Here is a 13,371-nt window from a genome sequence, read left to right on the forward strand (position 1 = left end):
AATGTTTAATTGTCCCCATGGTAACAAGGCACTATCCTCCAGCTGGTTTGTTTAGTTTACATTAGCCTCTTCATCCTCAACTAATTTAAAAAGGACGTTATTTACAATTTAGACCAGGCTATCTAAAGTTACAGACCAAAATATCAATACAGTTCAGTGAAACTACAATCTCCATGGCAACACTAATCAAACACATTGAGAAAATATGAGGGTTAACCATATCATAACAATTTTTTTAGGTGCCATATTTCTAGTTTCCTCTTCTTAAAATACATCATTTTATGGGTCGCCACTTGTAAAATTTTGGTTACAGTTTTATAGCTTTTTTATTTTTTGCATATTTAGCTCACTTTTCTTTCATTTGAGAAAGAAATCCATGTAAACAATAGGCTATGTTATATATATATATAAGTGTTAAAATGTGTCGGCCTCTACGTAAAGAAATGAATCTAAATATTAAATGTTAAATACATGTTCAATCTAAATCTAAATGGTAAATATAAATATAAATCAGTGTCATGTTGTTTGACATGAATTTTATTCCTCAAATGAAAGAGAAAAAAAAAGCTTAATATGAGTAAAGTGAGCTAAATATTCAAAATATATCAGCTATGAAACTGTAAATGAAACTGTAACCGGCACCCCATATCATTTCTGTCTAGCCACATTCAGTGCAGTGTGAATGTAGCCTAATCCAGCGAGCTACGAAGCACTTGAACACATCAATATTGGACATAAAAAGTGCATAAAATACAACATGCAATGGCTCAAAGTGCTGTCATCATATAAATAAATGGGCTACAGTAGCTATATCTGCCTACTTATCTCAGAAAAAAAACACCTCTGCTTTGACTTCTGTCTTCTTTTCATGCTCTCCTGTGGAGGGGTCATCCATTATTTTTGCAAATCTCCATCATCACACTGTCATCTCTATTGTCACTGAGGGCTGACAGTGAAATTCTACTTCTGATTTTATTATTGGTTGCACTTATGACTGTCCTCAAGTTGCAGCAATTTCAATTAGATTTTTAAAACAAAACAAACAAAAAAAACCCGTATATTTATTTGTTTGAGACATTTTATATAGTCTCTGTGTGAGCCAGCATAAATCACTATGAAGGGGATACATTTTTGTCCCTATAAATAACCCAGCAGAGGCAGGGATATGTAGACCAACAACCCCCCTCCCTATAAATTGCACCCTCGTTTTTTCTCTCTTGATTTTGCACTCATTAACAGAATCAAACAGGTATACATTCTTGTTCTAGCTAAACAAGCATGCGTAGGTCAACCATTGGTGTAGCAGCAACTCATTTCATGTATTATTCGCATGTGTCAGAGGCTTCATTGCTGCTCTGTGTGTGGAGCTTTTATTAAGAGGCGCGTCCCCTTTAAGAGAACCATGGCACCTCTCAAGTCCAGGCAGACATTTTTCAATGCAAGATTTTTTCTTGCATAAATTATGTTCATGACGTAGTGCAAAAGGCCAATTTTGTTGCAATTTTGCGCGACTTTACAGCTCAAAAAGGATCTTGTGTGACACCTCGAGGATTTCTGATTGTCTGAACTGTTGCAGAAAGGGCATCGTCATTAAATATTAAGAGAGAGGAGATCCTAACATTGCAACCCTCCTTATCAATGCAAATACCTCTTTTGTGTGCAGTCACAGCGCCTGTCTGGGAGCTGAGATGAATTTTTAATTATGTGTGACTGAAACAAACTGTGACAAGGACCTTTATAAGAGCCGGGGATTACAGAAAATAAGCTGCATTTACGCGGTAAGTTGAATTTAATAACCGGACTGTGTTGTCGCCTGCTGTTCGCGCACAGCAGCGAAATGGCGAGAGGAAATGAGTTTTGGTTAATATGCAATGTTCGTAATTAGCATAATTTATATATTTATGATAAAGAGAGGGAAATACATAATATTCGGTCTCTAGGCACGGGTCGAGAGGATTTCTGTCGCCTGCGCTCGGTGGTTACAGCTTGTGTTCAAAAGTGGCCGACGCTGCGAGACTTTTATTGGGCAGGATGGGGGTGGGGAGCCCATCAACACCCGCTGAAGTTTTTGACAGATCCTCATTTTCTAACGGGGCATTGCAGCAGGAAATGCATCCTCTCTGCTCTTTTTCGGTTCTGTGATGAGTGTGGAAACACTACACGTCCACGATCAAGTGTGTTTCACCACGTTTTCTGCAGCTTAAGTGCAACACAGTGTGGCCTGTTTATAGGCCCCTCTAAATAGTGTGGTCCTGCAATGACAGAAATAGCCATGAATAAAAAAAGAAAAGAAAAGAAAAGGTAGTCCTTTCCATGTGTGGGTCTGTGTAAACCAGCATTGTCTCTAAAGTGTGTGTGTGGGGGTAGCATGGGTCACAATCATGACACTGAATATATGTTTTTATTTCTCAAATGGCTGCAAAACAGATTAGTCTTGAAGATAAGTTTCTCAGAGTTTATTTAACCTGCTTTTGTTTATACTCAGGATGCCAGGAAGACAGTGAGCGTGGAGGTGCAGCGAGCCATGAACTCCCAGGATCTCCCTGCCAAAGATGCCCCACTCACTGTCAATGAGCAGGTAACACTCACCTGTCTGTCAAAGGGCTTTCTCCTCCCACCATAAGCACACACTGAGCCGAGCCAAACCCCCGATAACTCACGTTGTCTTTGAGGTTCTTTGCTGCTGTTTGCTTTTGTCACCCTCCATGTGCCAACAACATGCCATATCATAATGGAACGATTAACTCCACACAGCAGTTCATTTGAGATCAGGGCCCACTTTTTTGTGTCTGCGTGTTTTACCACCTATTAATACCTGCTGGTCTTTTGCTTGTGAGGGTTACCGATCTTTAAAATGCCATGCTTAATAATTGATTGTGTTTTTTTTCTCTCTCTAGTAACATGCTGTGTAGACATAGTCAGCAAACATAAGCAATGCTCTTCACGGATGCACAGAGGGCAGCTTGAAGAAAGCATTGCTTGAGCTGCTTGTTGGCTGATGCTCTTTGTCATTGTTTTGTTGTACTCATGCTCTCTTCATTTGTGTCTCTTTTTTTTGTTTGTTTGTTTGTTTGTTTCGGGTCATTGTGTCCTAACATGTGCTTGGCTTCTCTGTTCTCCTTAGCCATTCACTGTCTGACTGCAGAAGTCTTTTTTCAGCCATTTAAACCCTGCACTTTGAAATTCCCTGCCAAAGACAACCAGGTATGCATCTTCCTCTCTCTTCCTGCATTGTCTCTCTGCATCTTGTCCCGCAGCCCAGGTTGTCTCGCTGTCTCACCTCTAGGTCATTCATGATTGCATACCATCGATCACCCGTCAATTATAAATCAGATTTACTACATGAAACTACATGTAGTTAGACGGAGAAGTGATAGAGATGGAAAAATACTAAATGTTGCTATTTTTGTGACCCTTCAGGTGGTAGATCAAGTGGGATTTTTACCATATTAAAATGTTTTATTTACTTAAAATGATGATTTATTTGTCATCATTTTAACAAAACACTGAAAAAATAGAATAAAGAAGGAAGCTCCCTCCTTAATTTGAATCATCTCAGCTTTTAACTCCTGATTGTTGTGCAGGTGATTGTGATGTCTGGCCATGAGACTATTCGTGTGCTAGAGGTGGAGGTCGATGCGTCTCTGCCATCATCAGGATCTGATGGGAAGAGTGAAGGCAAAGCTGAGGAGGAAGCGGCTCAGTCCACGGAGCAACCAGACGATGGCCACGCCGTACCCCAGAACAACGGGGGAGTAGGTGAGCCATGGATAAACTAGCAGATGATTAATTACACATACAAACATGACACAGCTGTAATACAAATGTGAACGACAGCTGTGAGAAACACTGCAAATGTCAGTAAGAGCCAAACCGTGTCTGTGCTCCCTTTGCTCCTGCAGTGCCGGGTGAGCAGCAGGTGGTGTCTGTAGAGGCTCTGGCTCCTGCTATCCAAACGCTGACTCCTGCGGTTCCCATCAGTGTGTCCTTGCCGCAGCACCAGGCCACCATGCCCATCACAGTACAAAGCTGTCCACAGGTATGAATGTGAAATTACGCATTCACTGCTCTTTCTGTATTCATCTTTAGCCATCAGACACAGTTGTGGTCGTTAGTTTGGTCTTCTCCAAGTCAGAAATGAACAAAGGACTTTGGTTGCGTTGACATTGCAGGAAATGTCCGTAAAGTACAAATAAGGGGGGGCCAAAATTAATCTTAAGATTGATATGGTGTCCTTTGCACATTTCACCCTGTTCACATATTATTTCTTGCCTAATATTCAGTGTGTCAGAAGGATTAATATTACTATTATCAGCCACAGGCTACTGTAGGTGATTTACTGAAGTCTCTTACTGAGGTAGTTGTCTCTGGTGCATCGTCGCTGTGATAAATGGAACTCATTTAAACCCAAACACCTGAATACATAGTCTGAGGTTGTGCAAAGTGTTGGAAAAGCAAAGCCAACATCTGGAGAAAATTCTAACTAATACAAACCACCGCCTCACCAAAAATCACAACATACAGTAAGGCAAAATTAAACAACACAAAGCACTCAATTAAACACATGCAATAAAAAATGTATTACTTTTTAGTTCAGAAAACTTCCTCCTGTAAAAACAGAAGAATGCCAGTGTAAATAGGTAAAGGAGGTAAAAAATACAATCTGAGTGTTCGTCCCAGTCACAAATGTTGATGTAAGACAAATATTTTCCTACACTACATTAGGTGCTGACCCAGGAAAGTTTGGCCACTCTGATGACCGGTATGATGGCCCAGACAGGGTCACTTGGCCAGCCCCTGCTCATCCCCATCAGTATGGCGGGCTCCATCGGTGGCCAGGGCGGTTTGGCTGTTCTCACCCTCCCTACCAACAGCGTTGCCACGCTCCCCGGGCTCACAGCAGCTAACACGGCTGGAAACCTCCTCAAGCTGCCCTTCGCTGGCCTCCAAGGTAATACACAAAAACATAACTGTAACCTCCATTAGCCAACTGGTTTCATTCCCTCAATGGAGCAGTACACCCTTTGTGACATTTTGTGGGCCTCTTTGGATTTCAGGACATCCAGAATCATTTCAATCTACCTGTCAAATCTTTCTGTTTCTGTCTCCAACATAACCTTCACCACACATCCATTTCATACAGCTCTGACCAGCCCCAGCGGACTGCTCTTGACAATATATTCCATTTTGCATAAGGCCTCCCGTAAGCCCCTTTCTATTGACAGATTGTGGAAGGCAGACCTCTCCTCAAATAGCTCCCACCCAAGTTGGAAACTAATCTGGCAGAACATGCAACTAACTTCCAGGAACCACATCCATCAAGTCATTCATTTTAATTCCAGACGCAGATCATACTTCACTCACTGCGCATTGCACTAAATGAAAGCTTTACGCAATCATAATGCATTGGGAACATTTTTTTCATGTGGTGTGGGAGTGCCCAAGGGTTACAGAGTTCTGGAAGAGGATTTCAGAGATGCTATCAAGCATATTGTCCAAAATGATTCCTTACTTGCCAGAAGTCCTGTTACTTAATGACAGCTCCAACTTGGAGCTCTGTGTTAAGCAGAGATATCTCCGGCTTGCCCTTACAGCTGCCAAGTGACTAATAGCTTGTAGATGGAAAGCTCTTCTTTCTGTCAATATACAAAGTGGCTTCTTGACTTCAGAGATGTTAGCAAGCATGAAAGACAGAGAACAGAAAATACTTCACACTGGAAACAAGCGTTTACTATAACAAAATCCTTAATATAACTGGTCTCTGTGTTCATAAGGTCCAGGTTGGGTGGAGTGGGAGGGATCCAAAGGGAAGGATATGGGTGGGTGTGGGGTTGCAAAACAGATGTGTTCTATTTGTTGTTGTTTTTGGTTGCTCAATTTTGTGCTGATTAATACACGGACATGTGTTCATTTTTATCTATTTTATTTGTAATCTACCAACTTGTAACCACACCTCTATATAATCATGTTTAAATACCAATATAAATGGATCACCATTGTTTAAGGATAGCAGTATAAGTTGGTCAGTCCACCACTTTGGATTACCATTTTATTTGGAAGATAGTTCAGCTTGTGTCCCAAAAGAATGAATTGTAATGACTTTGTTAATCTCCTGATTTCCCTTATTATGAGTTTCACATGTGTCTTCCAGTAAAATGTGTCAACGACTATTGGATGAAACTTGGAAATGTAGAAATGGAAATGTTTGACATGTGGTTTAAACATTCATGTCCCCCCCAGGATGCATGATGATGAGGATGAACTAATGATAATTGTGATCCCTAACTTTTTCTTTAAGTGCCTTACTCTGATTTATGACATTCTTTGTGTTTATACTAATGATCAAATGTTACAATGATAACATGTTAAACTAAGATGGTGCATATAGAAAACATTATATCTGATAAATCATATGCTAAGTTTGAGTATGCTAACATTGTCATTGTGAACATGTCACCATGCTAACCTTAGCCCAAAGCCCTGAGTCTCAGTACAGCCTCACAGAAGTGCTCATGTGACTCTTGTCTTGTTAAAATGTTTTCTAACAATGAATAACTGAACAGAACAATAACATGTTGCATACTTTTATATTTTCTCTCAGCTGCAACAGTCCTGAACTCAGTCCAGCCCCAGCTGCAGACAAATGCACAGACGGTGTTCCAGCCTCAAGCAGCTTCCTTACAGCAAGTGCAGGCTGCTATGCAGCAGGTGACGTCTCAGCCAACACAGGTGACCAATACTCAAGTAACTGCTGCTCAGGTGGCGGCAGCACAGGCGACACCGATCACCACCCCCGTCTCTCAGTCCAACATATCCATAGCAGCACTTCAGACTGCAGGAATCTCCATCAATCCTGCTATTGTAAGAGTGCCAATTCAAATATTTACTTCTGTTCCTGCAACTCACTGCACTGCACTGTTTACATCTAACGTGTGAGTCATGGGTTTTTATTTACCTGTGCTCTATACTTATGTTGCAATTTTCTGTTCAGATCAATGCGGCTTCCCTGGGAGGGCAGCCCCAGTTCCTCAGTTCCCTCACCTCTACTCCCATCATCACAAGTGCCATGTCCAACATGGCTGGCATTACCAGTCAGCTTATCACAAATGCTCAAGGGCAGGTGGGTAACCTAAAATTATTGTATTGTATTGTATTGTATTGTGTTGTATTGTATAGACTTGACTTATGATCTGCTTCTTTTGCACCACCCCCGATTGCCTGCTTTCTCTCTGTATAATTCCAGCTAAAGGAAATGTGCCTTACATATAATGAAAGATCTGGAAAAATCATCATCCTTGTCCTTGTAGTAGTGTATCATTAGGCCAGAAGTCATAATATTTTCATGCATAGCTTCTGTTTTTCTTAAAACAAGCGCCAGTCTCCAGTGAACATTAATCGGCAGTGCTATTTCAAATCACTGGAGCGAGACTTTCTCTGTGAAAACTGATTGTCCTCTCCAACAGTTCCATTACTCAATCTTATCATTATCGCAGCTCATTGGGGTTAGTAGTGCTGTGTTTAATCTTGAAAGACATGATTTCCTTCCTAGTTAATTGCTAATAGGATCTACTTATTTCACAGACGCAAAAATACTGCCATGCCTGGTCCTTTAGTGTCCTTGAAGTGGGTTTGGTAAGTGAATACTATGATGAATTCAAACATTTCATATGTTCATAGGTCATAGGAACCCTCCCGCTCTTGTTGAATCCAGCTTCTCTGGCTGGAGGGGGTGCAACTCCCACCCTACAGGGTCTCCAGAGTCTCCAGGGTCTCCAGGGTCTCCAGGGTCTCCAGGGTCTCCAGGGTCTCCAGGGACTCCAGGGACTCCAGGGACTCCAGGGTCTCCAGGGTCTCCAGGTTCAGACTGTAGCCCCACAGTTGCTTTTCAACACCCAGGGCCAGCTAATTGCCACTGTAGGGAACGGACCCGCCACAGTCACGACTTCTGCTTCAGTTCTGACCAAAGCTACAGCTCAGCCAACATTTTCCAAACCAAGCACGCAGGTAGGCAAACAAAATCTATATGAATTTTCTTTTGAGGTTTAGAAAGCATGCAGCTACACTTGAAAGCTGAAAGAGACAAAAAAATTACTCCATGAACTTTAAATAGACACAGATGGCAGATAATGAATTCCTGAAGATATTTAATTATTATTATTGTTAGGATTTATTCCTTCCCTTTCAGGCTTCAGTAACGGCTGTCACCCAGTCACCAGTTGTCATCGCCCCGCAGCCCTCTGTACTGAAGACAGCCACCACGCTCTCCTCCACAGTACCAATAACCTGTGGAGACATGGCAAAAGTGGGCCAGCTTGTCAACAGTAAGTACACCTGCTTCTCCTACCAAGACATAGATCCATTTTAAGTAGGTAGATATTTTTAACCAGACTTTTCACAATTGTAGAACCCCAGCAGGTAGTCAGCAACGAGGAAGGCATTAATCTGGAGGAGATTCGAGAGTTTGCCAAGAACTTCAAGATCCGTCGGCTGTCCTTGGGCCTCACGCAGACACAAGTAGGGCAGGCCCTGACTGCAACTGAGGGTCCGGCCTACAGCCAGTCTGCCATTTGCAGGTAAATACAGCCCCTGTGGCCTTTAATTTGGAAGCTTTGCCACAGAAATTTACTGTAAATTATGTGTATTTATTTCTCTTCATAAAGCATCAGTGTTGCATCAATGACAGGTGTAAAGAGTGCATTTGACATGTGCAAATACTGACCATGTTTGCCTATGATAAATTGCAGTCGCAATGCAAGTAAAATATTAACATCTACTCATCTACACTGATTATGTTGCAACAGTCATGCTTAGTGGGTTAAGTGCAATCTCAGTAACATAATTGTATGACTCTTTGAACGACCGCACAAGAGTTTGTATGTGTGTATGCACAAATGGAAAATAAAGTTCTTGAATCTTGTAACAGAATATAGTATTAAACCCTTAAAGCAATAGCTAGACAGTTTGGAAATACACCTACACTCTCTCATGTCTTCTTACAGCAAGTAGCCGGTTTGCTTAGCTTAGCATTAAGACTGGAAAAGGGAAGAAACAGCTGCCAACCAGTGCTGCCAACGTTTAACCTCAGCTTTGAGTGAGATTTGTTCCCTGGGGTGAAGGGCTGGGTCATTCATGGTAAATTGACCCACTTGACCGCTGTCTGGCCTTGTTTAGTGCTGCAATAACTTTATTTAGGCCAGCTCTACAATGTTACACTGACAGATCCTGTCTAACACCCAACAAATTCATATAATTAGACAAATGACCATTTCGTATCTGTCAGGTTAACATGACGGAAATCCACAAGGTCAGTGATTGAAATCCGTGAGCAATCCCCACTGCCCACACACAAAAGACAGCATGTGCAAGCATGGACGCCTGATTACATGCACATTAGTTAGATTGAGGGTTCTTTGAAAACCAAAATTGCATTAAGAACAGTTTACCATTGGGTGGATCAGGACAGGAAATATTAGAGGGGATATTTCTTATTTAAAATTATATTTATAAAAACAATATGTAGTCTAAGATGGTAAAACCTATTATTGGGAATCATGAGAAAGTTTCAGAGTGACAGAGCATCCCTGTTACCATAGTAACTAACTGTCACTCCTACCTGCATGTGCATGGTGCTAGAGGAGATGGAGCTGCATGCATTGGAATACATCACAACATAATCTCTCCTGCTTTCCCCCTCTCCATCTGTAAGCACTTATATACCATTAATGCATATTACTAACTTGATATCTTTCCCATAGTTTTGGAGAGAGAGCAAGCTCAAATAGTGGTCAAGGCAGATGGCCGCCCACCTAGAGCCCGGTTCTGCTCCAGGTTTCTTCTCATTAAAGAGGAGTCTTTTCCTTGACGCCGTTGCCAAGTGCTTGATCATGGGGGAATGTTAGATCTCTTGGAAATGTTAGTGCTATATAAATACAATTGACTGGAATAGAAATGTGTTTCTCACTTTAACCCTGGTGGTCTGAATAACTTGCTGCTTTTGTGCTGTGCTGCTCTGTCTGATCGGTCTGTGCGCTGAGTTTACTTTTTTCACGCCACAGTATTATGGGTTATGAATGTGTTTTACACTGCAGGAGAAAACAGACGTGTGGTGGGTGATTGTGTAATAAATGTCAAATTGTGTGACTGTCACAGTCAATGTATGAGAGTTGGCCGCTATATATATATATATTATACAGAGCAAAGCAGCAGCTGTTAAACTAACTGGCTGCCATTTTTTCCACATTTATAAATGCATAAATATGGATGTGATTAGGAAACATAACAGTAACATTCAACATTTTCCTTGCTCAGACTGAAGTCTACATAAAAATGAAGTAGTCAGTGAAGATGAATTGGGAAAAAAACGTCCAAATGGTTCAAGATTTTGAAGTGGCATTTTTAATATGGACAGCATTGCAGCCCTTCATTATATAACAGTAAGAAAGTAAATTATGTAAAATAATGAGACATTTGTCAATAGGCTGGTTAAAGCTTGGTGGACTAGTAACCAAAATGTCCAAGTTACTTCCCTTCTAATTGGGTCTATGTGAATGGATGGAAATGATTTAATTTCTGAGTTACATGCAGTGTGTTTTTATGAAGTAGTTCAGATTGAACAGTTTTTTTTATATCTCACAGGTTTGAAAAGCTGGATATCACCCCAAAAAGCGCTCAGAAGTTGAAGCCAGTGTTGGAGAAGTGGCTGGCTGAAGCTGAGCATTGGAACCAGAAAGGCCAACAGAACCTGATGGAGTTTGTTGGCGGTGAACCGTCAAAAAAACGCAAGCGGCGCACAAGTTTCACACCACAGGCAATAGAAGTCCTTAACTCCTACTTTGAGAAGAACGCTCTGCCAACAGGCCAAGAGATTACAGAAATCGCAAGGGAGTTAAACTATGATCGAGAGGTTGTGCGAGTATGGTTCTGCAACCGGCGACAGACGCTGAAAAACACAAGCAAGATCAATGTCTTCCAGGTCCAGTAGCGACATAGTTCTGTGAGACTCTGCCACAAATCTTCTGTCCTGTCGGGAGGTTGAACTTTGAAGCCTGTCTGTAATACGGTTCAAACTCTTATGAGATTGAAAGAAAATCAGAAAATGAAGGAAATAACACATATTTCAAGCCTTATGGAAGAGTACTGAAGTAAGTTATTGTGTTTTTAAGGCTGTATGTGTGTTCACTACTTGTGTGTGGTGGGTACTAAGTCAAACTGCATGGTCCTCTTATCATATACAGTGATAATACATTGATAATAACATAAACACATTTGTTAAACTTTTATACAAGTGGTTTTCTAGGCTAGCCCTCTGGTTTACATGAAGTCGTGTTGATTTTAATCACATAAATGTTACTTTGACACAATGACTGACATCACCCTGATATTTGAATAATGTGCTTTTGCCAGCATGGATGTTTTGAAAATGTGCTGCTCATTTATTTTATATTCACATGACATTTGTACTGCAGGAGTAACTCTCCTAAAATAAACATAGAATATATTAAATTAAGCAGAAATTATGTAGGCAACATGTAGGCATTAACCTCTAACCTAGCTATATTTTAATTAGAATTAGTTGTCTAAGGAACACCAAAAATCACATAACTCTCCATGGACTCTTGACTCTGCGTTAAGAGTGTTATGTATAAGTGTTTTGGGACAATCATCATTTTGATATTTCTTATTAGCAGTGTGAAGTGTGTCCATAGAGAGAGTCATTTCTGACGTTCATGGATGATGAGTTCTTTTTAAAATCAAGTTGTAGTTTAGACTATTGCCTATGCTGCCACAAATGTAAACATTTCACATTTTTTTTTATATGGTTTGTTTCATTTGTGAGTTACTGACACATACTGTATGTGGGGTGACACAAATGAATGTGAAGTCTCCACAGTCCGTCCTGTTTTTACACATTCTGTTTAATGTGCTTATGATACTCTGAGAGTATTCTGTGTTTTTTACTGTTCGTTGTTGTAACTGTTTCTTTAATGGCCTGAAATTGCTTCTGCTGCGCTTCTCATCCCAAGGTAGATACAGTATATCTTTTAAAATAGGAGCATAATTGGCCTGGTCAACTTAAAATAGTCTTGAATTGCCTCATACATTAGTGCCAGCTTTTTTAAATATCCTTAATAAGCCTAATATAAATCAAATTGATTAATTGAATTACATTTGTTTGAATAACTGTTCAGCCAAGGAAGGTGTATTGTGGTTTAACGTGCTATGATTTTCAAGTTGAATGAGTTAGATGGGTGTGTTTGCATGTGCAGTATGGAGTTATTTACTGTGACAATATAATGGCAGTTATTTTTACCTTTGGCAATTCTTCAAGAATTCTTTGCACTTTAGTGACAGCAGGAGGAGTAAAAGGGTTGCAGTGATTTTGTACAGTTCAAATTTCCAATTATGTATGCGAGAGAATTTAACTTCTGTGTTTCAGTGTTCTTGGAGAGCAAAAAGCTTTGCAAAATGTAGCAGTGCTGGCAAAATTGCAATCATCAACATGACAAGCAACATCGATCGTTATGATTAATGTACTTTTTATGCAGATGAAATATAAAACTGCAGATGAAATATCAATGCTAATATGCATAAATCACATCTTTAAAAGACTTTTGGTTGCAGTGACACATTGAATGGTTAATTTTATGTTATAACTCATATTTGCCTTTTGAGACGGGCTACTTTTCAGTGGACATACACCTAAATGTACGAATAATTAATGCAAAGGTCTTTCTTTAACATGTTATACTTTCATGCTCAATATGGGAAGACAATATATAATATTGTTTAATAGCCTATACTAAGTTATGACTAGAGAAAAGATGGACTAAATTACAATAATAAGATATCATTTATTAGGCATTTGACTCTGCAAAGCACACACAAAGGTCAGGTCTTTGCAAGATACAGGGGAAAGCAAAGGTTTTTGTCCTTTTTTTTTGTCAAATAATAAAATAAATCCTGTCTTTATTAATTACTCTGTGTTGTTGTGGTTTGATACAACTTTTTATAACCTTTACAGTAGCTTATAGTGACCAATAATTATTAGAAAATGGGAGAAAAAGTTATTTCTTCAAGAAAAATATAGCACAACTTCAGACTGCACAACACATCTCCCAGTACCTCCCACTCCGATGACTAGGACTGGGATTAAGACTCAAACCATACACTGTAATCCATTAGAGTTACTGAGAAAAAAATGTGTACTTAAATTACAGTTATTTATGAAAATGTAGATGGTTACAAAGGGGGTTACATCTGAAGTCAGAAGATTTTGCTCAGGAGGAGGGTTTTTTCTTCATTTTTACATATTTAACGTGTTTACTTAATACATATGTGTATATATATATATATATATATATATATATATAT

General features: G+C 39.9%; 1 protein-coding gene across 5 annotated transcripts; it reads left to right on the forward strand.

Annotated features, from left to right (window-relative positions):
• Window positions 1-1,507: 1,507 nt before the first annotated feature.
• Window positions 1,508-12,964, forward strand: pou6f1 (POU class 6 homeobox 1). Of its 5 annotated transcripts, none has more exons than XM_062427873.1 (11): window positions 1,508-1,778; window positions 2,486-2,578; window positions 3,585-3,759; window positions 3,903-4,039; window positions 4,726-4,951; window positions 6,602-6,861; window positions 6,992-7,120; window positions 7,678-8,004; window positions 8,165-8,321; window positions 8,405-8,573; window positions 10,636-12,964. In XM_062427873.1, exons 2-11 carry the CDS (start codon window positions 2,525-2,527, stop codon window positions 10,979-10,981), a joined length of 1,980 nt encoding a protein of 659 aa, XP_062283857.1. In that variant the 5' UTR covers window positions 1,508-1,778; window positions 2,486-2,524; the 3' UTR covers window positions 10,982-12,964. The 5 variants fall into 5 exon arrangements, with proteins under 5 accessions (XP_062283857.1, XP_062283860.1, XP_062283862.1 ...); XM_062427876.1 differs by having other exon boundaries at window positions 8,186-8,321; XM_062427874.1 differs by lacking the exon at window positions 1,508-1,778 and adding an exon at window positions 2,196-2,301.
• The last annotated feature ends 407 nt before the right edge of the window (window positions 12,965-13,371 follow it).

Source organism: Scomber scombrus, chromosome 10, assembly GCF_963691925.1.
Source record: "Scomber scombrus chromosome 10, fScoSco1.1, whole genome shotgun sequence".
NCBI classification, from domain to species: Eukaryota; Metazoa; Chordata; class Actinopteri; order Scombriformes; family Scombridae; genus Scomber; species Scomber scombrus.

Coding starts and splice junctions, on each gene's coding strand:
- pou6f1 (XM_062427873.1), top strand. CDS start 2,525: ATGAACTCCCAGGATCTCCCTGCCAAAGATGCCCCACTCACTGTCAAT. Junction 7,121..7,677: donor TCACAAATGCTCAAGGGCAG/GTGGGTAACCTA, acceptor ATATGTTCATAG/GTCATAGGAACCCTCCCGCT. Junction 8,574..10,635: donor AGCCAGTCTGCCATTTGCAG/GTAAATACAGCC, acceptor TATATCTCACAG/GTTTGAAAAGCTGGATATCA.